This window comes from Bufo gargarizans, chromosome 1, assembly GCF_014858855.1.
Source record: "Bufo gargarizans isolate SCDJY-AF-19 chromosome 1, ASM1485885v1, whole genome shotgun sequence".
Taxonomy (NCBI): Eukaryota; Metazoa; Chordata; class Amphibia; order Anura; family Bufonidae; genus Bufo; species Bufo gargarizans.
The window spans coordinates 27,219,300-27,246,416 of NC_058080.1; the positions used below are offsets into that span (position 1 = coordinate 27,219,300).

General features: G+C 43.2%; 1 protein-coding gene across 1 annotated transcript in view; it reads right to left on the reverse strand.

The window, feature by feature from the left end:
- Positions 1 to 306: 306 nt before the first annotated feature.
- LOC122923333 (vomeronasal type-2 receptor 26-like) overlaps positions 307 to 27,117 on the reverse strand; it is a 78,712-nt gene continuing 51,901 nt past the window's right edge. The window contains exons 3-4 of the mRNA XM_044274149.1: positions 23,020 to 23,697; positions 307 to 315 (exon numbers count right to left, since the gene is read on the reverse strand). Of these exons, the coding sequence (XP_044130084.1) occupies positions 307 to 315; positions 23,020 to 23,697 (687 nt within the window). The remainder of the gene's footprint in view (positions 316 to 23,019; positions 23,698 to 27,117) is intronic.

The window sequence follows — 27,117 nt, forward strand, 5'->3', positions numbered from 1 at the left end:
GTCAGTCTCCCTCAGACTGGGACTCCATGCAAGATCTCACCTCGTGGGGTATCACTGATCATAAAAGAGGTGAGGAATCAGCCTAGGAGCTGGTCAATGGCATGAAGAGAGCTGGGACCACAGTCGGTAGAACACTACACCGTTATGGTTTCAAATCATGCATTGCACAGAAGGTTGCCCTGCTCAAGTCACCAATTGTCCAGACCCGTCTGTAGTTTGCCAATGACAATCTGGATGATCCAGAGGAGGTATGGGAGAATTTAATGTGGTCAGATGAGACTAAAGTAAAACTTTTTGGTCTAAATTTCACTCGTCCTGTTTGGAGGAAAAAGAAGGATGAGTTGCATCCCAAGAACACCATCCCTACTGTGAAGCATGGGGGTGGTAACATCATGCTTTGGGGGTGCTTTACTGCTAAGGGGACAGGATGACTGCACTGTATTAAGGAGAGGATGAATTGGGACATTTATTGTGAGATTTTGAGCAACAACCTCCTTCCCTCAGTCAGAGCATTGAAGATGGGTCGTGGCTGGGTCTTCCAACATGACAACTATACAAAGCACACGCCAGGATAATGAAGGAGTGGCTCCATAAGAAGCATATCAAGGTTCTGGAGTGGCCTAGCCAGTCTCCAGACCTAAATCCAATAAAAACTTCTTTGGAGTGAGCTGAAATTCCGTGTTGCTTAGCGACAGCGCCAAAACCTGACAGATCTAGAGGAGATCTGTGTGGAGGAGTGGGCCAAAATCCCTGCTGCAGTGTGTGCAAACCTGGTCAAGAACTACTGGAAATTTTTGACCTCTGTAATTGCAAACAAAGGCTTCTGTACCAAATACTGACACTGATTTTCTCAGTTGTTCAAATACTTATGTTCAGCAGTGCAAGACAAATACATGTACGTCATTTCTTTTCGGGACTTAAAGACCCATGACGTACATGTACTTCATGGGGATCGGGCGGGTGCAGGAGCTGCGCCCGCCTGATCAGTGGCAGGGGTCCGGCAGTCACTGATAGCAGGACCCCTGCTGCATGCGCCGACATTGGTGAAATCACCGACGCCGGCACATTATCCCTTCATGTGCCGAGGTCAGCACTGACCGAGGCACATGTGATGTCGGGCAGGGATCGGCGCTGCCATCTGGTCCCCGTGCTGCTGTGATGGGGACCCGATGCATGGAAGGCAGTACAATGCCTTCCTTAGGCATCGGGGCTGCCTTCCGGTGGAGAGCCTGTGAGATCCAGCCCCCTGGATCTCACAGACAGGAAGCTGTATGAGTAATAAGTGGGACAAGAAAATAAAGTGAAAAAAAGTTGAAAAAATAAAGTTTTCCCCTCCCAAAAATGTAGTTTCAACCCAAAAAAAACAAAAAAGTCATTTTCCACAAATAAAGTAAAAAATAATTTGGGTCAAAAATAGGGAAAAAAGAAAAGTTGACATATTAGGTATCACCATGTTCATATCGACCGGCTCCATAAACATATCACATGACTTAACCCCTCAGATGAACACCGTAAAAAATAAAAACTGTGCTAAATGAAACCATTTTTTTTGTCACCTTATATCACTAAAAGTACAACACCAAGCGATCAAAAAGGTGTATGCCTGCTAAAATAGTACCAATCTAACCGTCACCCCCTACCTAAGACAATCGTCCAAAAACTGAAAAAAACTATGGCTCTCAGACTATGAAGACACTAAAACATGTTTTTCATTGTTTCAAGAATGAAAACATTGTGTAAATCTTACATAAATAAAAAAGTTGACAGATTAGGTATCGCCACATCTGTAATAACTTTCTCTATAGAAATATCTCATGACCTAAAAAAATAAAAAATAAAAACAGCGTAAAAAAGCTATTTTTTGTCAACTTACATCACAAAAAGTGTAATAGCAAGCGATCAAAAAGTCATACGCACCCCAAAATAGTACCAATCAAACCACCATTTCATCCCACAAAAATGGTACCCTATCTAAGATAATCGCCCAAAAACTGAAAAAAACTATGGCTCTCAGACTATGAAGACACTAAAACATGATTTTTATTGTTTCAAAAATATAAACATTGTGTAAATCTTACATAAATAAAAAAGTGGACATATTAGGTATTGCCACGTCCGTAATAACCTGCTCTATAAAAATATCACATGATCTAACCCCTAAGGTGAATACCGTAAAAAATTAAAATAAAAAAGGTGTACAAAAAGCCAATTTTGTCACCTTACATCACAAAAAGTGTAATAGCAAGCGATCAAAAAGTCATATGCACCCTATAATAGTACCAATCAAACTGTCATTTCATCCTGAAAAAAAATTAGCCTCTACACAAGACAGTCGCCCAAAAAATAAATAAAACTACGACTTTCAGAATGTGGAGATCAATGCTTTGTTTTGTAAAACTGAAACAAACAACCAAAAAATAGTTGTCATATTTGGCATTGTCGTGTCTGTGACAACCTGCTCTATAAAAATACCACATGATCTAACCTGTCAGATGAATGTTATAAATAACAAAAAATAAAAATGGTGCCAAAACAGCTATTTTGTGTTACTTTGCCTCACAATAAGTGTAATATAGAGCAACCAAAAATCATATGTACCCTAAAACAGTACCAACAAAACTGCCACCTTATCCTGTAGTTTCCAAAATGGTGTAACTTTTTGGGAGTTTCTACTCTAGGGGTGCATCAGGAAGCTTCAAATGTGACACAGAAGCTTAAAATTATCCAAGTGAAATCTGCCTTCCAAAAACCATATGGCTTTCCTTTCCTTCTGCGCAATGCCGTGTGCCTGTACAGCAGTTTATGACCACATATCGGGTGTTTCTGTAAACTACAGAATCAGGGCTATAAATATTGAGTTTTGTTTTGCTGTTAACCCTTGCTTTGCAACTGGAAAAATACCCAATAAAAATACCAAAAAATAAAATAAAAAATGTACCCAAATTTTTGAAAAAATACCATATTTCCAAGTTTCAATTTCTCTATTTCTATAATACATAGTAATACCTCCAAAAATAGTTATTACTTTACATTTTCCATATGTCTACTTCATGTTTGGATCATTTTTGGAAATAAATTTTAGTTTTTGGGGACGTTAGAAGGCTTAGAAGTTTAGAAGCAAATCTAGAAATTTTTCTGAAAATTTCTAAAACCCACTTTTTCAGGACCAGTTCAGGTCTGAAGTCACTTTGTGAGGCTTACATAATGAAACAACCCCTCAAGGTATTCAAAACTGATTTTACAAACTTTGTTAACCCTTTAGTTGTTGCACAAGACTTATTGGCAAATGGATATGAAATTTGAGAATTTCAATTTTTTGGCAAATTTTCAATTCTAATCAATTTTTTCCAGCAACAAAGCAAGTGTTAACAGCCAAACAAAATGCTACATTTATTGCCCCGATTCTGTAGTTTGCAGAAACATCCCATATGTGGCCGTAAACTACTGTACGGGCACACAGTTGGGCGTAGAGGGAAAGGTGCGCCGTATGGTTTTTGGAAGGCAGATTTAGCTGGACTCGTTTATTTATACCATGTCACATTTGAAGCCCCCCTGATGCACCCCTAGAGTAGAAACTCCATAAAAGTGACCCCATTTTGGAAACTATGGGATAAGGTGGCTGTTTTGTTGGGACTATTTTTAGGGTACATATGATTTTTGGTTTATCTATATTACATTTTTGAAATTCTGAAATTTCATCTCCATTTGCCATAAACTGTTGAGGAACACCTAAAGGGTTAATAAAGTTTGTAAAATCAGTTTTGAATACCTTGAGGGGTGTAGTTTCTTAGATGGGGTCGCTTCTATGGAGTTTCTACTATAGGGGTGCATCAGGGGGGCTTCAAATGGGACATGGTTCCAAAAACAAAAAGGCCATCAAAATCTGCCTTCCAGAAACCATACGGCCTTCTGCGCCCTGCCGTTTGGTCATACAGCAGTTTACAACCACATATGGGGAGTTTCTGTAAACTGCAGAATCAGGGTAATAAATATTAAGTTTTGTTTGGCTGTTAACCCTTGTTTTGGTTAAGGAAAAAACAGATTAAAATGGAAACATTTTTAAAAAATTGCTGTTTTGGCACCGTTTTTATTTTATTTTTTTGACCGTGTTCATCTGAGGGGTTAGGTCATGGGGTATTTGTTATAGAGCAGATTCTTACGGACGCGGTGATACCTAATTTGTCTACTTTTTAAAATTGTATTATGTTTTATACTATATTATCTTTTTATAAACAAAAAATAATAATTTTAGTATCTCCATAGTCTAAGGCCCTTTCACACGGGCCAGTATTCCACGCGGATGCAATGCGTGAGATGAACGCATTGCACCCGCACTAAATCCTGACCCATTGATTTTTATGGGGCTGTGCACATGAGCGGTGATTTTCACGCATCACTTTTGCGTTGTGTGAAAATCTCAGCATGCTCCTCTGTGCGTTTTTCACGTAACGCAGGCCTCATAGAAATGAATGGGGTTGCGTGAAAATTACAAGCATCCGTAAGCAAGTGCGGATGCGGTGAAATTTTCAAGCACGGTTGCTAGGAGACGATCGGTATGGAGAGCCGATCATTATTATTTTCCCTTATAACATGGTTATAAGGGAAAATAATAGCATTCTGAATACAGAATGCATAGTACAATAGCGCTGGAGGGGTTAAAAAAATATTCAAAAAATTAACTCACCTTAATCCACTTGATCGCGCTGCCCGACTTCTCCTCTGTCTTTTTCTTTGCTGTGTGCAGGAAAAGGACCTGTGGTGATGTTGCTTCGGTCATCACATGATCCATTACCATGGTAAAAGATTATGTGACGGACGATGTGATGACCGGAAGTGACGTCACCACAGGTCCTTTTCCTGCACACAGCAAAGAAGAAGACAGAAGAGAAGCCGGGCTGGGCAATCAAGTGGATTAAAGTGAGTTAAATTTTGTATTTATTTTTTTAACCCCTCCAGCGTTATTGTACTATGCATTCTGTATTCAGAATGCTATCATTTTCACTTATAACCTTGTTTTAAGGGAAAATAATACAATCTACAGAACACCGATCCCAAGCCCGAACTTCTGTGAAGAAGTTCGGCTTTGGGTACCAAACGCACCCGCACCTTTTCCCGCAACGCCTGTGTGAGAGGGGCCTAAGAGTCGTTTTTTTTGTTTTTAGCTGATTATCTTAGGTAGGGGATCATTTTTTGTGCGATAAGAGCACGGTTTTATTGGCACTGTTTTGGGGGGCATATGACTTTTTGACTGCTTGCTATTATAATTTTTGTGATATAAGGTGACAAAAAAAATAACTTTTTTTGCACCGTTTTTATTTTATTTTTTTGACCGTGTTCATCTGAAGGGTTAGGTCATGGGTCCTAAATATCTGACAATGGACTGTTCCAGTGGTGGGTGACATGAAGCCTGATTCTCTGCTATGACATGAAGACTGATTCTCTGCTGACATGAAGCCTGATTCTCTGCTGACATGAAGCCAGAGTCTCTGTTATGGGACCTATCTCCTCTGCCTGGGTGCTGGGCCTAAATATATGACAATGGACTGTTGCAGTGGTGGCTGACGTGAAGCCTGATTTTCTGCTATGACATGCAGACTGATTCTCTGCTGACATGAAGCCAGATTGTCTGTTACGGGACCTCTCTCCTCTGCCTGGGTGCTGGGCCTAAATTTATGACAATGGACTGTTGCAGTGGTGGCTGACGTGAAGCCTGATTCTCTGCTATGACATGCAGACTGATTCTCTGCTGACATGAAGCCAGATTCTCTTATATGGGACCTCTCTCCTCTGCCTGGGTACCAGGGCCTAAATATCTGACAATGGACTGTTAAAGTGGTGGGTGACGTGAAGCATGATTCTCTGCTATGACACGAAGACTGATTCTCTGCTGACATGAAGCCTGAATCTCGGTTATGGGACCTCTCTCCTCTACCTTGGTGCCTGGGACTAAATATCTGACAATGGACTGTTACAGTGGTGGGTGACGTGAAGCCTGATTCTCTGCTATGACATGAAGACTGATTCTCTGCTGACATGAAGCCAGATTCTCTGTTATGGGAACTCTCTCCTCTGCCTGGGTGCCGGCGCCTAAATATCTGACAATGGACTGTTCAAGTGGTGGGTGACGTGAAGCATGATTCTCTGCTATGACATGAAGACTGATTCTCTGCTGACATGAAGCCAGATTCTCTGTTATGGGACCTCTCTCCTCTGCCTGGGTGTCGGGGCCTAAATATATGACAATGGACTGTTCCAGTGGTGGGTGACGTGAAGCCTGATTCTCTGCTATGACATGAAGACTGATTCTCTGCTGACATGAAGCCAGATTCTCTGTTATGGGACCTCTCTCCTCTGTCTGGGTGCCAGGGCCTAAATATCTGACAGGGGTTAAAAAAATTGCATCTACAGCCTGCCAGTGAATGATCGCCACTGGCAGGCTGTAGATCCACTCGTTTACCTTACCGATCCTGTGAATGCGCGCTCCTGTGTGCGCGTGTTCACAGGAAATCTCGCGTCTCGTGAGATGACGCATCGGCGCGTCAAGGATGAACAGATTGACCGCCCGCAGAACGCAATCCTGCGTTAGGCGGTTAACTTATAACTAGAGTTGAGCGAACACCTGGATGTTCGGGTTCGAGAAGTTCGGCCAAACTTCCCGGAAATGTTCGGGTTCGGGATCCGAACCCGACCCGAACTTCGTCCCGGACACGAACTTTTCGGCACTAAAAAGGCTGTAAAACAGCCCAGAAAAGGGCTAGAGGGCTGCAAATGGCAGCAAAATGTAGTTACATCACCTGCAAAAAAATGTGGATAGGGAAATGAATAAAAATAAAAATAAAATAAATACAAATTAACCTATATCAATTGGAGAGAGGTCCCATAGCAGAGAATCTGGCTTCATGTCACCCACAACTGGAACAGGCCACTGTCAGATATTTAGACCCCGGCACGCAGGAGAGAGGTCCCATAACAGAGATTCAGGCTTCATATCAGCAGAGAATCTGTCTTCATGTCATAGCAGAGAATCAGGCTTCACGTCAGCCAAAACTGGAACAGTCCATTGTCATCTATTTAGGCCAAGGCACCCGGTCAGAGGAGAAAGGTCCCATAACAGAGATTCAGGCTTCATGTCACCAGAGAATCATGCTTCACGTCACCCAAAACTGGAACAGTCTATTGTAAGATATTTAGGCCCCGGCACCCAGACAGAGGAGAGAGGTCCCATAACAGAGATTCAGGCTTCATGTCATAGCAGAGAATCATGCCTCACGTCACCCAAAACTGGAACAGTCCATTGTCTTATATTTAGGCCCCGGAACCCAGACAGAGGAGAGATGTCCCATAACAGAGATTGAGGCTTCATGTCAGCAGAGAATAAGTCTTCATGTCATAGCAGAGAATCAGGCTTCACGTCAGCCAAAACTGGAACAGTCCATTGTCATATATTTTGGCCCCGGCACCCAGACAGAGGAGAGAGGTCCTATAACAAAGATTCAGGCTTCATGTCAGCAGAGAATCAGTCTTCATGTCATAGCAGAGAATCAGGCTTCACGTCAGCCAACACTGGAACAGTCCATTGTCATATATTTAGGCCCCGGCACCCAGACAGAGGAGAGAGGTCCCATAGCAGAGATTCAGGCTTCATGTCATAGCAGAGAATCATGCTTCACGTCACCCAACACTGGAACAGGCCACTGTCAGATATTTTTAGGCCCCGGCATACAGACAAAGGAGAGGTTCATTCAACTTTGGGTTGCCCCGCATTATAATGGTAACATAAAAATAGGATTGAATGAGGAAGTGCCCTGGAGTACAATAATATATGGTTAAGGGGAGTTAGTTAATGTCTAATCTGCACAATGGATAGACAGGTCCTGTGGGATCCATGCCTGGTTCATTTTTATGAACGTCAGCTTGTCCACATTGGCTGTAGACAGTCGGCTGCGTTTGTCTGTAATGACGCCCCCTGCCGTGCTGAATACACGTTCAGACAAAACGCTGGCCACCGGGCAGGCCAGCACCTCCAAGGCATAAAAAACTAGCTCTGGCCACGTGGACAATTTGGAGACCCAGAAGTTGAATGGGGCCGAACCATCAGTCAGTACGTGGAGGGGTGTGCACACGTACTGTTCCACCATGTTAGTGAAATGTTGCCTCCTGCTAACACGTTCCGTATCAGGTGGTGGTGCAGTTAGCTGTGGCGTGTTGACAAAACTTTTCCACATCTCTGCCATGCTAACCCTGCCCTCAGAGGAGCTGGCCGTGACACAGCTGCGTTGGCGACCTCTTGCTCCTCCTCTGCCTTCGCCTTGGGCTTCCACTTGTTCCCCTGTGACATTTGGGAATGCTCTCAGTAGCGAGTCTACCAATGTGCGCTTGTACTCGCGCATCTTCCTATCACGCTCCAGTGCAGGAAGTAAGGTGGGCACATTGTCTTTGTACCGTAGATCCAGCAGGGTGGCAACCTAGTAGTCCGCACACGTTAAAATGTGGGAAACTCTGCTGTCGTTGCGCAGGCACTGCAGCATGTAGTCGCTCATGTGTGCCAGGCTGCCCAGACGTAAGGACAAGCTGTCCTCTGTGGGAGGCGTATCGTCATCATCCTGCGTTTCCCCCCAGATACGCACCAGTGATGGGCCCGAGCTGCGTTGGGTGCCACCCCGCTGTGAACATGCTTCATCCTCATCCTCCTCCACCTCCTCCTCATCCTCGTCCTCCAGTAGTGGGCCCTAGCTGGCCACATTTGTACCTGGCCTCTGCTGTTGCAAAAAACCTTTCTCTGAGTCACTTCGAAGAGACTGGCCTAAAAGTGCTAAAATTGACCCCTCTATCTCCTCCTCCTCCTCCTCCTGGGCCACCTTCTCTTCCATCATCGCCCTAATTGTTTTCTCAAGGAGACATAGAAGTGATATTGTAACGCTGATAACGGAGTCATCGCCACTGGTTATGTTGGTGGAGTACTCGAAACAGCGCAACAGGGCACACAGGTCTCGCATGGAGGCCCAGTCATTGGTGGTGAAGTGGTGCTTTTCCGCAGTGCGACTGACCCCTGCGTGCTGCAGCTGAAACTCCATTATGGCCTGCTGCTGCTCGCACAGTCTGTCCAGCATGTGCAAGGTGGAGTTCCACCTGGTGGGCACGTCGCATATGAGGCGGTGAGCGGGAAGGCCGAAGTTACACTGTAGCGCAGACAGGCGAGCAGAGGCAGGATGTGAACACCAGAAGCGCGAACAGACGGCCCGCACGTTATGCAGCAGCTCTGACATGTCGGGGTAGTTGTGAATGAACTTCTGCACCACCAAATTCAGCACATGTGCCAGGCAAGGGATGTGCGTCAAACCAGCTAGTCCCAGAGCTGCAACGAGATTTCGCCCATTATCGCACACCATTAGGCCGGGCTTGAGGCTCACCGGCAGCAACTCATCGGTCTGTTGCTCTATACCACGCCACAACTCCTATGCGGTGTGGGGCCTGTCCCCCGAACATATGAGTTTTATAATGGCCTGCTGACGTTTACCCCGGGCTGTGCTTAAGTTGGTGGTGAAGGTGTGTGGCTGACTGGATGAGCAGGTGGAAGAAGAGGAGGAGGAAGCCGAGTAGGAGGAGGAGGCAACAGGAGGCAAAGAATGTTGCCCTGCGATCCTTGGCGGCGGAAGGACGTGCGCCAAACAGCTCTCTGCCTGGGGCCCAGCCGCCACTACATTTACCCAGTGTGCAGTTAGGGAGATATAGCGTCCCTGGCCTTGCTTATTGGTCCACGTATCTGTGGTTAGGTGGACCTTGCCACAGATGGCGTTGCGCAGTGCAAACTTGATTTTATCGGATACTTGGTTGTGCAGGGAAGGCACGGCTCTCTTAGAGAAGTAGTGGCGGCTGGGAACAACATACTGTGGGACAGCAAGCGACATGAGCTGTTTGAAGCTGTCTGTGTCCACCAGCCTGAATGACAGCATTTCATAGGCCAGTAGTTTAGAAATGCTGGCATTCAGGGCCAGGGATCGAGGGTGGCTAGGTGGGAATTTACGCTTTCTCTCAAATGTTTGTGAGATGGAGAGCTGAACGCTGCCATGTGACATGGTTGAGATGCTTGGTGACGGACGTGGTGGTGTTGGTTGTACATCCCCTGTTTGCTGGGCGGCAGGTGCCAACATTCCGCTAGAGGCGGAGGAAGAGGCCGAGGCGGCGGCAGCAGCAGAAGAGGCCAAGGCGGCAGCAGCAGGAAAGGTAGCAGGGGGAGCCTGAGTGAGTTCCTTGTTTTTAAGGTGTTTACTCCACTGCAGTTCATGCTTTGCTTGCAGGTGCCTGGTCATGCAGGTTGTGCTAAGGTTCAGAACGTTAATGCCTCGCTTCAGGCTCTGATGGCACAGCGTGCAAACTACTCGGGTCTTGTCGTCAGCACATTGTTTGAAGAAGTGCCATGCCAGGGAACTTCTTGAAGCTGGCTTTGGGGTGCTCGGTCCCAGATGGCGGCGGTCAGTAGCAGGCGGAGTCTCTTGGCGGCGGGTGTTCTGCTTTTGCCCACTGCTCCCTCTTTTGCTACGCTGTTGGCTTAGTCTCAACACTGCCTCTTCCTCCAAACTGTGAAAGTCAGTGGTACGACCTTCATTCCATGTGGGGTCTAGGACCTCATCGTCCCCTGCATCGTCTCCCACCTAGTCTTCCTCCCTGACCTCCTGTTCAGTCTGCACACTGCAGAAAGAAGCAACAGTTGGCACCTGTGTTTCGTCATCATCAGAGACGTGCTGAGGTGGTATTCCCATGTCCTCATCATCAGGAAACATAAGTGGTTGTGCGTCAGTGCATTCTATGTCTTCCACCGCTGGGGAAGGGCTAGGTGGATGCCCTTGGGAAACCCTGCCAGCAGAGTCTTCAAACAGCATAAGAGACTGCTGCATAACTTGAGGCTCAGACAGTTTCCCTGATATGCATGGGGGTGATGTGACAGACTGATGGGCTTGGTTTTCAGGCGCCTTCTGTGCGCTTTCTGCAGAAGACTGGGTGGGAGATAATGTGAACGTGCTGGATCCACTGTCGGCCACCCAATTGACTAATGCCTGTACCTACTCAGGCCTTACCATCCTTAGAACGGCATTGGGCCCCACTAAATATTGCTGTAAATTATGGCGGCAATTGGGACCTGAGGTAGTTGGTACACTTGGACGTGTGGCTGAGGCAGAACGGTCACGTCCTTTCCCAGCACCAGCGGGTCCACTAACACCACGACGACCATGTCCACGTCCCTTACTAGATGTTTTCCTCATTGTTACCGTTCACCACAATAAGAAAAATATTATTTGGCCCAATGTATTGAATTCAAATTCAGGCCTTTTTTTACAGACACCTAACACTATCTGGCTATCTATTTAGGTACCGTATTACACTAATACAGGCACAGCAGTAACGACAGATTTAGCTGAATATAAATTTGAGGCCTAGTATTTAGGCGCTGGATGACAGGTACACGTTTACGGACAGAATTAGACTTGGAATTGCACAGTAGCGTGTGTGAAGTTATTGAGAATGAGCCTATCTGCACCTTGAATCTTATATATCCTTTTAGGGATAGATTTAAAGTAGGCCTGATACAGCAGAAACCACTAATTTAGAGAATTGCAAAATTGGGAATTGTATTTCAACCCAGAACAAAAACTGTGCTTTGACGGATACTAAATAACTTGACCAGCTACAGCAATAATGACAGATTTAGATGAATATAAATTGTAGGCCTATTATTTAGGCGCTGGGTGACAGGTATACGTTTACAGACAGAATTAGACTTGGAAATTGCACAGTAGCGTGTGTGTGAAGTTATTGAGAATGACCCTATCTGCACCTTGAATCTTATATACCCTTTTCGGGATAGATTTAAAGTAGGCCTGATACAGCAGAAACCACTAAATTAGGAAATTGCTAAATTGGGAATTGTATTTCAACCCAGAACAAAAACTGTGCTTTGACGGACACTAAATAACTTGACCAGCCACAGCAATAAACACAGATTTAGATGAATGTAAATTTGAGGCCTATTTTTTAGGCGCTGGGTGAAAGGTATACGTTTACAGACAGAATTAGACTTGGAAATGCACAGTAGCGTGTGTGTGAAGTTATTGAGAATGACCCTATCTGCACCTTGAATCTAATATACCCTTTTAGGGATAGATTTAACGTAGCCCTGATACAGCAGAAACCACTAATTTAGGAAATTGCTAAGTTGGGAATTGTATTTCAACCCTGAACAAAAATATATCCTTTGCCAGACAGCAGACTGTATTACAATTGGCTGGCCACAGCTGAAACACCAGATTTAGGGTACTGCTATTTTGTTAATTGTATTTCACCCCTAAATAAAATAGCAAACACAGCCAAGCCCCTGATGTAGGATATAGCCAAAAAATAACCACACTATTGATGGTTAAATGCACTTGGTGACAGCTTGTCACTGATGTAGGATATATCCAAAAAATAACCACAAAATTTGATGGTTAAATGCACTTGGTGACAGCTTGCCCCATATGTAGTATATAGCCAAAAAATAACCACACTATTGATGGTTAAATGCACTTGGTGACAGCTTGTCCCTGATGTAGGATATAGCCAAAAAATAACCACACTATTGATGGTTAAATGCACTTGGTGACAGCTTGCCCCATATGTAGGATATAGCCCAAAAATAACCACACTATTGATGGTTAAATGCACTTGGTGACAGCTTGCCCCATATGTAGGATATAGCTAAAAAATAACCACACTATTGATGGTTAAATGCACTTGGTGACAGCTTGTCCCTGATGTAGGATATAGCCAAAAAATAACCACACTATTGATGGTTAAATGCACTTGGTGACAGCTTGCCCCATATGTAGGATATAGCCAAAAAACAACCACACTATTGAGGGTTAAATGCACTTGGTGACAGCTTGCCCCATATGTAGTGTATAGCCAAAAAATAACCACACTATTGATGGTTAAATGCACTTGGTGGCAGCTTGTCCCTGATGTAGGATATAGCCAAAAAATAACCACACTATTGATGGTTAAATGCACTTGGTGACAGCTCTCCCCATATGTAGTATATAGCCCAAAAATAACCACACTATTGATGGTTAAATGCACTTGGTGACAGCTTGTCCCATGTGTAGGTTATAGCCAAAAAGCAACCACACTATTGAGGGTTAAATGCACTTGGTGACAGTTTGCCCCATAAGTAGTATATAGCCAAAAAATAACCACACTATTGATGGTTAAATGCACTTGGTGACAGCTTGCCCCATATGTAGTATATAGCCAAAAAATAACCACACTATTGATGGTTAAATGCACTTGGTGACAGCTTGTCCCTGATGTAGGATATAGCCAAAAAATAACCACACTATTGATGGTTAAATGCACTTGGTGACAGCTTGCCCCATATGTAGTATATAGCCCAAAAATAACCACACTATTGATGGTTAAATGCACTTGGTGACAGCTTGCCCCATATGTAGGATATAGCTAAAAAATAACCACACTATTGATGGTTAAATGCACTTGGTGACAGCTTGCCCCATATGTAGGATATAGCTAAAAAATGACCACACTATTGATGGTTAAATGCACTTGGTGACAGCTTGTCCCTGATGTAGGATATAGCCAAAAAAATAACCACACTATTGATGGTTAAATGCACTTGGTGACAGCTTGCCCCATATGTAGGATATAGCCAAAAAACAACCACACTATTGAGGGTTAAATGCACTTGGTGACAGCTTGCCCCATATGTAGTATATAGCCAAAAAATAACCACACTATTGATGGTTAAATGCACTTGGTGACAGCTTGTCCCTGATGTAGGATATAGCCAAAAAATAACCACACTATTGATGGTTAAATGCACTTGGTGACAGCTTGCCCCATATGTAGTATATAGCCAAAAAATAACCACACTATTGATGGTTAAATGCACTTGGTGACAGCTTGTCCCTGATGTAGGATATAGCCAAAAAATAACCACACTATTGATGGTTAAATGCACTTGGTGACAGCTTGCCCCATATGTAGGATATAGCCAAAAAACAACCACACTATTCAGGGTTAAATGCACTTGGTGACAGCTTGCCCCATATTTAGGATATAGCCAAAAAACAACCACACTATTGATGGTTAAATGCACTTGGTGACAGCTTGCCCCATATGTAGTAGATAGCCAAAAAATAACCACACTATTGATGGTTAAATGCACTTGGTGACAGATTGCCCCTGATGTAGGATATAGTCAAAAAATAACCACACTATTGATGGTTAAATGTACTTGGTGGCAGCTTGTGCTGGCGCACCACAAGACACATAATGGCCGCCGATCACCCCAGAAAAAAGTGAATGAAAAACGCTCTGGGCAGCCTAAAAACAGTGAGCAATTGAATAGCAGCAGTTCAATGATCCACAGCTGTAGATCTATCACTGAATTAAGCGTTTTGGAGGAGTTAATCACTGCCTAATCTTGCCCTAACGTCGCAGCTGCAACCTCTCCCTATGCTGATCAGAGCAGAGTGACGTGCGGCGCTACGTGACTCCAGCTTAAATAGAGGTTGGGTCACATGCTGCACTGGCCAATCACAGCCATGCCAATAGTAGGCATGGCTGTGACGGCCTCTTGGGGCAAGTAGTATGACGCTTGTTGATTGGCTGCTTTGCAGCCTTTCAAAAAGCGCCAAGAAAGCGACGAACACCGATCCCGAACCCGGACTTTTACTAAATTGTTCGGGTTCGGGTCCGTGTCACGGATACCCCAAAATTTGGTACGAACCCGAACTATACAGTTCGGGTTCTCTCATCCCTATTCATGACACCAGTGTTACTCAGCGAAACATTAAGAGGTGAGACGACTTCTTGAAATTTGTTGTCAGAATCAGCAAATAAAAACAAAAAATTTTTGAGGCCAAATTGATTCTACACTAGAAAAAAAGTAATAAGATTAGTCATGAATTTCACATAAATTTGAGCGCCAAACAAATCCAAAGCTTTTGTCATTTGTTTTGGATGAATCACGTAAAAACAGTGACCATTGCCCTTTTACAGTAAATATGATATGCTCACATGGCACAAGGAGGAAGTGGAGAGGGTGAGCTTTCCCCGATTGGCTCAGAGGTGGACAGACAGTCTGATCAGCCAATCTGGAACAAAATTCATAAAGGCCTTTGCTGAGAATTCCATAGAATACCTTTCTGTGTTCAGCTTCTGACCTGGAAGGTTGGTATGTGGTAGCATTTGATAAAAATCAACGAAGATTCAAACCATTAATCTACTGTAGATAAACACTTTAGGGAGAGAATAGGGAGATACAGTTGGGTAGATTTTAGGGAAAACTTTGAAGGAGTGAGGTACTGGCAGGGGTGCACCTAGCCTTTCTGCTGCCTGAGGCGGAAACTGAAATGGCGCCCCCCATGGGGACAATTTCTTAAACTAACCCCTTTGCCACAATGAAAGCACTCATTGCCCATGGCCCTTCTGCTGCCCCCCTCTTGCCCCTACCTGGTGCTGCCTGAGGCAATGACCTCAACTGGCCTCATTGGTAATGCACCTCTGTGGACTGGTCACCCAGTTGTATTTTTGACAGCTAGTTTTTGAAAGAGATGACGTCTGGATGGGAGCATATGTTGTTCTAGAACCTGAATATATCTTTCTGCATTGATGGTGCCTTTCCAGACATGCAAGCTGCCCATGCCACATGCACTCATGCAACCCCATACCATCAGAGATGCAGACTTCTGAACTGAGCGTTGATAACACCTTGGGTTGTCCTTGTCCTCTTTGGTCCGGATGACATGGCGTCCCAGATTTCCAAAAAGAACTTCGAATCATGACTCGTCTGACCACAGAACAGTCTTTCATTTTGCCACACTCCATTTTAAATGATCCCTGGCCCAGTGAAAACACCTGAGCTTGTGGATCTTGCTTAGAAATGGCTTCTTCTTTGCACTGTAGAGTTTCAGCTGGCAACGGCGGATGGCACGGTGGATTGTGTTCACTGACAATGGTTTCTGGAAGTATTCCTGAGCCCATTCTGTGATTTCCTTTACAGTAGCATTCCTGTTTGTGGCGCAGTGTCGTTTAAGGGCCCGGAGATCACGGGCATCCAGTATGGTTTTACGGCCTTGACCCTTACGCACAGAGATTGTTCCAGATTCTCTGTATCTTCGGATGATGTTATGCACAGTTGATGATGATAGATGCAAAGTCTTTGCAATTTTTCGCTGGGTAACACCTTTCTGATATTGCTCCACTATCTTTCTGCGCAACATTGTGGGAATTGGTGATCCTCTACCCATCTTGGCTTCTGAGAGACACTGCCACTCTGAGAAGCTCTTTTTATACCCAATCATGTTGCCAATTGACCTAATTTGTGTTAATTGGTCTTCCAGCTCTTCGTTATGCTGAAATTTACTTTTTCCAGCCTCTTATTGTTACTTGTCCCAACTTTTTGGGGATTTGTTGACACCGTGAAAATTTGAATCAACGTATTTTTCCTTTAAAATGATACATTTACTCGGATTAAACGTTTGATCTGTCATCTACGTTCTATTACAAATAAAATATTGACATTTGCCATCTCCACATCATTGCATTCAGTTTTTATTCACAATTTGTTAATGTCCCAACTTTTTGGGAATCCGGTTTGTAGGTCAATGTTAGCGTCAGGTATACATTTCCTGTACAGAGGCCCAAGATTCTACAATAGAGTGAAAGAGTGCACTCCTTTCACACCATCAGCTGATTCCACATAGATTTCTACATAACTTGGCACTGATACAAGTAGTGGCCCCAAGACACTGTGGAGAGGGTGTCAGCAGTAAGTTTGTGTTGATGTCACTGTTTATTTTTCCCTTCTTCTGATTTGTCACAAGAACAAGGGCAAAAGAACGGATCCTGTCTTTTGAGCCTCCACCTCACACAGCCAGCATTTGGTCAGTAATCCATCAGTATTGCTAAGGCCCCCCCCCAAAAAAAACAGGAGTGGATCCAAAAAAGAGATGACATGTCATTTGGAATGTTTGCATTTCTTCTGTGTTTTGTACCCACTTCTGCTTTTGGCTTCCAAATCTTAAGCATATCCTGATGAAAATAGGGACTGTGTGATACAGGACTTATGGATGCTCCAAAGACAGAATTTGTTGTGTTTTTCCATTTTCAATCTTTCTGACAGATCAGAAGAAGGGTAAAATAAATGGTAATGTCAGCAAGGCATAACAGGGACACTAGTGGCCCAGTCACAGAGTAAGAAGGGTGGCAATCGCATGAGGAGTCAACATAGTGGCCCAGTCATTGGGTAGGGAGGTTGGCAATAGAGATAGCATTGCGGTTTGCCCGGCGGTCGTTTCACGGCAAACTTTACGCATTCGCATTTCGCTGAACATGGGAACATATGGTGATATTCACACACGCCATATTTTTTTGCATTGCACCAAACCTTGTTTCATGACACATCCATCAGGTGGGACAGGGCAGCCAATTGAGACATTTCGGCACATGGACATACCCCCAACCCTATAACTGAACACGATCTGGCAGCCATTTTACATTATGTGTTTTGCCAGTGTAGGGAGAGGTTGCATTTTGTAGCAGGGACAGGAGGTTAGGAACTTAGGAACACCAAACGCTAGCTAATGGGCCACAGAAGTCCTTTTAAGGACTGGTAACGTGCTATCAATAGGTGTGATCAGGGCCGGCTCCAGGTTCATGTGGGCCTTTGGGCGATAAAGTCTCAGTGGGCCCCCTTACACAGTGGTAACTCTGAGTACAGATAATACAGTAGATATCACCTGCAGTCCTATGTAACAGCACAGATGATACAGTCATGGCTATCTGAGTACAGAAAATGTAGTAGTGTTACCTGCAGTCCTATGTAAAACCACAGATGACACTAGGGCTTATGATGTGGTAGTGTTACCTGCAGTCCTATCTAAAACCACAGCTAACACTAGTGTAGATCATGCGGTAGTGTTACCTGCATCCTTAGTGTGCCTCCCTGTGCCTCTACCACGGACTCCATACTGGCGGCGTTGCCTCCTCTTCCATCTTCTTCTTGCCCCGCACAGAACGTCCTGATGCAGATGTGTCAAAACATAGGAACACTGTAGGCATGGTGATGGTGACACACACAGGGACAGACACACAGAGAGAGAGACACACACACAGAGACACACACACAGGGAGTGACAGACACACACAGACACACACTCACAGAGAGAGACACACAGAGACAGACACAGAGAGAGAGAGAGACACACACACGGAAAGACACACACATGGAGAGACATACACACACGGAGAGACACACAGAGAGATACACACACACACGGAGAGACACACACATGGAAAGACATACACATGGAGGGACACACACATGGAGAGATACACACATAGAGAGAGACACACACAGGGACAGACACACACATATGGGGACAGACACACACACATGGGGACAGACACACACACACAGAGAGACACGCACAAGGAAAGACACACACACGGAGAGACACACACACATGGAGAGACACACACACTGAGAGATACACACGGGGACAGACACACACACACGGGGACAGACACACACACACGGGGACAGACACCTGTGCGATCGTCAACCAACTTCTATCTAATGTGTGGCCACCTTAAGGGGGCATTAAAAGGGAATTCCACTTTTAGTTATGCTCTAACCTTTTGTTACCTTCTAATATGACTCCCACTGATTCCCAGTACTAAGGGGACATAGACTGGGGTTTAAAAGGGAATTATCAACCATTAGGTGGTCTAAACTGTAACCCATTAGGCCCTGGCTAGACTGTGGGATGGAGTCTTAAGTAATAATAAAAATATAACAAAAACAGAAAGATGTGGTCTTACTAACCCTCGTACTGGTGTAAATTGAGAATTAGCCAGCATGTCCTGCTTGGAGGAGATGTCTGAGCCCGGACCACAGGTGCAGTATCTGCCCACTCCGGTATAGATGCACCACTGCATATGGGGTTGAGCACTTCCTGCTTTTTAATACCACGCCAATTTGTAGTTTGTATTTTGAATTTTTTGGAGGAGTAGAAACTCCGAATTTGAATGTGCCTTTATTTCCATCCACAGGCAGCATTCTGGTGCACATGTGAGGCCTGGGCTATATCAGCCAGTCTTGGGTGGGACTCAGAGCTCTCTGCCTCCTCCCATTGTATGCATGGTCACATGCTGGAGGTTACTGGGAGATTGCTTTGAGTCGGACTTTGCGCTCCTGTAATTCGCCCACTGGCTCCTGGTATTGCCCATACGGCCCAGGTAGGTTTAGTGTTAGGTCCCGAGCTACTTGAGAAACCTTGGCACGGTGCTCGGCCTCAGACATGTCCTCCAAGCAGGACATGTTGGCCAATTCTCAATTTTACACCAGTACGAGGGTTAGTAAGACCGCAGAGTGCACCTGTCTATTTTTGTTTTTATTTTTACTGTTTATCACATCCACACATTTGCTATCCTGTGTAGGATGTCCATTGTGGTACTTCTGGTCCACTGCAGGCATCCTCCATTGTATGCCATTGGCAGCGGACCACAGGTGCAGAATCTGCCCCCCCCCCCCCCGGTATAGATGCACCACTGCGTATAGGGGTTAGGCACTTCCTGCTTTTAATACCATGCCAATTTGTAGTTTGCATTTTGGAGTATAAGTAATGCCTTAGGCCTCATGCATATGGCTTTTATGCGTCCGTTCCATGCATTGGGGACCGCAATTTGTTCTATATTTTTTGCAGTGCGGAGGCACGGCCAGAAACACCACAGAAGCATTCAAGTGAAATGGTCCGCATCTGTGATGCACACGGCTGGTGTGCATGAGGCCTTAGACACAGAAAGGGGCACACACAGGGACAGAGAGACAGACTGACACACACAGGGGCAGACAGACACACACATCATGGCCCTCAGAATACACCCGGATCTGTACGATAAACCCCCTTAATTGCACCAGATTCCACTCCACTTGAACCCCACTGCCCCTGAGTGCTCCGCCTGCCCCCTCATATATGTGCTCCATAAGCTGCCCCTCATGAATTTTGTGTACTCCAGCAGCACATCCTACCTCACTCTGCAGCTTGCAGCCACACACAGCCCCTCCTCCTTCCACAAGCTGCTGCCGATGCAGACAAGGCCACAAATTGAGTATTTTGCCCAAAAAGGGTGTTTTTTTAATAACAGAACTTGACAGCTGTATCTAAAGCATGTATCTCACACTAACAGATGCAGACAAGGCCACAAATTAAGTATTTTGCCCAAAAAGGGTGTTTTATTTATAACAGAATATGACAGCGGTATCTAAAGCGTGTCTCTCACAAATGGTAGGAATCCCGAAAGCGCAAGCTTCCTGGTTTCTGAGCATTTAGATGCTGTGATCTCACTTGGTCACGGCATCTAAAGCATTTAATTACCACAATCGGCATTATTATCACGGTAATTAGCCGCAGGTGTCTGCTGTTTGAAACAGCAGAGATCTGCCGGCCATGGCACCCGCTGCACGTGCTAGCGGGCGCCGTGTTTACACATTGCACCAGCACCGTACATGTACGGCGCAGGTAGGGAACGGGTTAAAGCAGAAACTACACATTCCTGTACATAGTGTTCTCCTGAAATATGCCAAAGCCGGATTTATCAGAATGTCAGATAGTTAAATGTGATCGATCATTCCAGAGGAGATATTTCCACTGGTAGAAAGCTTTATACCCATCCAGTTGATGCTTGACAAGGTGTGTGGTGACCTTTCCGTTATAGAAACTCATTTTATGACTCTCTTGACGTGTAGCCCCTGTGCTCATGGCACAGAATTTGGACCTCTTTATTGTGTAAGGACACAGAGAATACATGATTATTAGACCACTTGCTTTAGAAGCTGGTGCTGATAAGCTAAAATTGACTCCGAGAACACATATCACAATGTTATCTTGTGACAAAAGCCATTGAAATCCATTGAAATAACCGATTAACATTTTCTTGCCATTGTTACCTCAGCTAGAATGTAGGCTCACTATAGGTTTACATAGTCTAACCCTTCATTGATAAGCTGTTCTTACTTCACGACATTTCCACTATATTTGTATTGTCCATATATACAGTAGGATGCGAAGGTTTGGGCAACCTTGTAAATCGTCATTATTTTCCTGTATAAATCGTTGGTTGTTACGATAAAAAATGTCAGTTAAATCTATCATATAGGAGACACACACAGTGATATCTGAGAAGTGAAATGAAGTTTATTGGATTTACAGAAAGTGTGCTATAAGTGTGCTAGAATTAGGCAGGTGCATAAATTTGGGCACTGTTGTTGTCATTTTATTGATTCCAAAACCTTTAGAACTAATTATTGGAACTCAAATTGTCTTGGTAAGCTCAGTGACCCCTGACCTACATACACAGGTGAATCCAATTATGAGAAAGAGTATTTAAGGGGGTCAATTGTAAGTTTCCCTCTCAAATGCCCTGAAGACAAGGATTGTTCACCATCATGGTTTAGGGGAAGGATACAGAAAGCTGTCTCAGAGATTTCAGCTGTCTGTTTCCACAGTTAGGAACATATTGAGGAAATGGAAGACCACAGGCTCAGTTCAAGTTAAGGCTCGAAGTGGCAGACCAAGAAAAATCTCGGATAGACAGAAGCGACGAATGGTGGGAACAGTCAGAGTCAACCCACAGACCAGCACCAAAGACCTACTACAACATCATCTTGCTGCAGATGGAGTCACTGTGCATCGTTCAACCATTCAGCACACTTTACACAAGTAGATGCTGTATCCGAGAGTGATGCAGAGGAGCCTTTTCTTCGCCCACAGCACAAATAGTGCCGCTTGAGGTGGGATTAAGCACATTTGGAGAAGTCAGCTTCATTTTGGAATAAGGTGCTGTGGACTGATGAAACTAAAATTGAGCTATTTTGCCATAACAAGGGGCGTTATGCATGGAGGAAAAAGAACACAGCATTCCAAGAAAAACACCTGCTACCTACAGTAACATATGGCGGTGGTTCCATCTTTCTGTGGGGCTGTGTGGCCAGTGCAGGGACTGGGAATCTTGTCAAAGTTGAGGGACGCTTGGATTCCACTCAGTATCAGCAGATTCTGGAGACCAATGTCCAGGAATCAGTGACAAAGCTGAAGCTGCGCCAGGGCTGGATCTTTCAACAAGACAACGACCCTAAACACGGCTCAAAATCCACTGAGGCATTTATGCAGAGGAACAAGTACAATGTTCTGGAATGGCCATCTCAGTCCCCAGATCTGAATATAATTGAAAATCTGTGGTGTGACTTAATGAGAGCTGTCCATGCTCGGAAGCCATCAAACCTGAATGAACTAAAGATGTTTTGTAAAGAGGAATGGTCCAAAATACCTTCAACCAGAATCCAGACTCTCATTGGAACCTACAGGAAGCATTTAGAGGCTGTAATTTCTGCAAAAGGAGGATCTACTAAATATTGATTTAATTTCTTTTTTGTGGTGCCCAAATGTATGCACCTGCCTAATTTTGTTTAAACAATTATAGCACACTTTCTGTAAATCCAATAAACTTCATTTCACTTCTCAAATATCACTGTGTGTGTCTCCTATATGATATATTTAACTGACATTTCTTATCGTAACAACCAACTATTTATACAGGAAAATCATGACGATTAACAAGGTTGCCCAAACTTTCGCATCCCACTGTATATGCTAAGTGCATCCGTAGGACCCCATTATGTGCTGATATGACTTTTTTGGGGGGAAACCAATGTACTTTTCCAGAGGCACTCAAATAAAAGACGGTTTTGTTTCTAACATCAGGAACTTTCAGGCAAAATATGCCTTTCCATACCGCTATATTGGGCTAATATAGTAATAGTAGGCCAAAATGTACAAAATAACTAGTTGCAAAGCTGGCACATTATGATAGTGCTATGTGTAAAGTTATTGAACTCTTAAGTATGATTTTTTTTCTTTTATGCTGAGGACATTTCTCTAACAATTGTCCTTTACTACTTACTTTACGATTTATCAGGATATTATAACATTTAGGTAAAAACATGCAGGTCAATATTCCACCTCCTGAGGACAATATGGCAAAGATCTCTACAATGACCATGTGCTTTCCTGTACTGCTCAGATAGGCTGGGATGGCACAGATCCAGACACTGCAGAACACCAGCATGCTGAAGGTGATGAACTTGGCTTCATTATAGATGTCAGGTAAAGTTCTCACCATAAAAGCCAGAATGAAACTGAAAGCCGCCAGAAACCCCATATAACCCAACATGAGGTAAAAAGCCAAGACAGAACCTTCATTACACTGGAGAATGATCTTCCCAGGATAATCCAGGTTAAGTTCTTGATATGGAGGAGAAACTGACAACCAGATAACTGCATTGAGGACCTGAATAGATGAACAGACCAACACTAAAGAATAAGGAAGCTTAACTCCCATACACTTTCTCCAGGAGCTGCTAGGTCTGGTGGCCTTGAATGCTATGCAGACTATGATGGTCTTAGCCAGGACAGAAGACACAGCTACTGTGAAGAAGATCCCAAAGCAGATTTGTTGTAGCCTACAGGTTATATCCACTGGACGACCGATGAATAGAAACACACAGAGTAAGCTGAACATGAGAGAAGTCAGTAGAATGAAGCTGAGGTTCTGGTTATTGGCTCTGACAATGGGAGATTTCTGGAATAAAGAGAATATTCCAATTAGAAAGAAAGTTATAAGAGCAAGTAATGTGGAGATGATGGAAAAGACTACAGCAAGAACATCAGTCTCATAGGAGAAAAACTCATCATCTCTGACGACACATTTGTTTTTTCCTTCATTTGGCCATTCATGATCAGGACATCTCTGGCAATTTTCAGTGTCTGTGAAAAAGTTTAACGCAAGTTAGTTGTACACTTGTATGTACATATATTGTACACATATTATACTATTTTAATACACAGATTCTATAGTGCACATATTATGTCATTATGAACATAGATACAGCTGTATACAGCTGGGTATTATAATAAAATGGGAAGTATCCATCCTATAGAAACAATAAGAACCAAATGTGATAACCATAATGCTAGCTACAAAATAAATACAAGAAATAGATATATAAAAAAGTGTACACGGAAAACATACAGGATAAAAGACACTCAAAAGCACTTAAGTGCAGTCAATATACAGTTGTGCAATTCCCAGATCTTCACTCACCAATTATCTTTCCAAACAAAAGAATAGCATACAATTATTAGAAAGTAAGAAATAAAAATCCCCAAATACTGACCAAAACTGTATATAAAGTGTACTAATAGCTTTACTTGACCCCTGAGGAGTGCTGAGGAGAGATGCTGGCCCCACACATATAAATATAAAACAACACATATTACAAGTGAAGATTTCTCAGGGGTAATGGAGACCATTTTCTGTATATACAGTAGCAAAAGCTAACATATTTAATAAATGATTTATTTAATAATTAATATACTCAAGGAGTAATTAGAGCAATGGACTTGATAAAACCATTGTTGCAGTTTCTACAAGTTTCTTGGGCATTATATAGGGATTTAATAATCAGGACATTGCACCGCTGTACATCTGGTGGACTAATGTGCTTTTGAAAAATAAGCAAATTTCTTTAAATTCATTTTGGGGATCGATTTTAGAAAATCAGTCAATTTGATCCGAGACTGAATTGATTCTACTGGAATCAAAAGTGTTTTGATTGGCCTTAAAACTAGTGTATGACACTCTGAGGTCTCCTAGGACTCAGAATTTTGTCTTTTGTCCTTCTCTATTTATTTCCTATCCTTCTCTACCTCTCTCTGCCATTTCAAGCTATTTAATGTAAAAACACCAACATTAAATAAATAATAAATAATGTCAGTATTGGCAATGTCTTATATAGCTATGGATACACACATAGTTGGCAGTGTTAACAAGAAGCATGTTTTAAAAAAGTGGCTTGTCCTAAACAAGCAATCCAAAAATGATGCTTTAGGGGGCAGATGTCTGGCCATATTCATACATACATTAGTAGTAAAAGAAACAGAATCTTGTTCTGATCAAGCATCCACATATTTTGTGGCAGCAGGGTGTGGATTTGAAACCTTGTGGACAAGGAAGGATATGTGAAGCTTTGTAGGGGTAATAGTAGCAGTACAGCATGGAACCTAAAACACAATGCAGTAGATGTGTGGCTGTTTAGGGACGGTAGTAGAGATGAGCAAATTACTCAAGATTTATTTTGGGTCTGGTTTGCCAATTTTTTTTAAAAAGTTCAGTTCGGACCCAATTGATTTAGGTCGAACCAAAGTTGCTCCAGTTGCCCTGAAAGTTGGTATATACCCCCCCCCCCCCAGCCTCATTCTAGGAATTTTAAGGAAAACTTGTTATCTCTTTTCATTTATTTTTTTGCAATTTTTTTTACCTCCCCCTCCACAAGCTGAGGAACATAATGACAGCAATGGTAAATTATGTCTGAGTGAGACTGACATACATAACTAATGGGTAAATGCACGTTTGACGGCATTAACATGCAGTGTGCTTCAAAATACACCACACCGGGACATGTATTATGCTTTTTATATTCCAAAGCTTCCAAAAAGTTTCTCCTATCAGGGGAAGATGATCATTAAACTGACACAGTGTTATGGGATTAAAAAAATGTGTCTTGGGGACCAAGTGTCCAAAAAGTATGCCTTGACAGGATCGGAATGCCTGCCTATATGACATATACAAGTGTTAATTGTCAGAAGAGAAAGTGGATTTTTGTGAACAAACCCAAAATAATTCTGCCTTCTATTTGGGATCAGCAGCAGTGCAGTGTGGATGTGGAAAGGGAATGAATACAGTGGCATGCGGCAGCAATTACGGCAGGAGTAGCATAGCATGGAACATACAAGACTGTCTATGGGTAGTAGTGGCAATAGTAATAGTTTAAATAGTAGTAGGAGTGATAATGGTCTCAGTAGGAAATTAGCAGCGAGGAGCACCAGCAATATGGTACAGTACATGTTGGCAGAAAGGCAGCAGCATGATAGAGGCAGCAGCAGCCTTATGAAAGATAATGGTTGGCATGTCGCAGCAGTGGCATGATGGAGACAGCATTAGCAACTATACAGAACATGATGGTAGGCAGGTGACAATAGTGGCATGATGGTAGGCAGGTGACAGCAGTGGCATGAGCATGATAGAAGCAGAAACAGTCGTACCGAATGTGATAGTAAGCAAGTTGCATTAGTAGCATGATGGTGGCAGTGGCATGATGGAGGCTGGCAGCCAACAACAGTGGCAAGATGGGGTTCCATCAGCAAGGCTAGATCTATAGATCAGCCTCAGTCAGAGGAGTGTGAAAATTCTGCTCAATCTAGGCTTGGTTCATTTTGGAAAATGTGATTAGTGTCGATCGAGCATGCTTGGCCAAACACTAGCTTGGCTCGAGCATCATGATGCTCGGCCAAATATCGCGTGTGCTCGAGTCAGTGTAGTTAAATCTAATTTAGCCTCTATTTCTGAAAAGTTTCCTGTGGGATTTGAACTCACAAGCTTCTACATTACAGCTAAGAATGTTAACCACTACACTATAAAGCTGCATTTCCAGTTACTTAAAAAATTTAAATTTGAGACTTCTGCTGTATAGGAATACTTACTAGCAGTAAGTATTCTTATGCAGCAGAAGTCTCTTATTTATTTATTTATTTTTTAAAGTAGTTGGTAACACAGCTCTATAGTTTAGTGATTAAGGTTCTTGTCTGTAAGGTAGAAGATTGTGAGTTCAATTCCCGCCAGAAATAGAGGCTAAGGTAAATTTATATATTTTATATTTTTTTTAGTACTTGAAAAAAATGTGTAATTGCAAAAAAAAAATGAAAATAAATAAATAATTTAAAAAGTTTAAATTATATATAAATATATATATATATATATATATATATATATATACAGTACAGACCAAATGTTTGGACACATCTTCTCATTTAAAGAGTTTTCTTTATTTTAATGACTATGAAAATTGTAGATTCACACTGAAGGCATCAAAACTATGAATTAACACATGTGGAATTATATACATAACAAAAAAGTGTGAAACAACTGAAAATATGTCATATT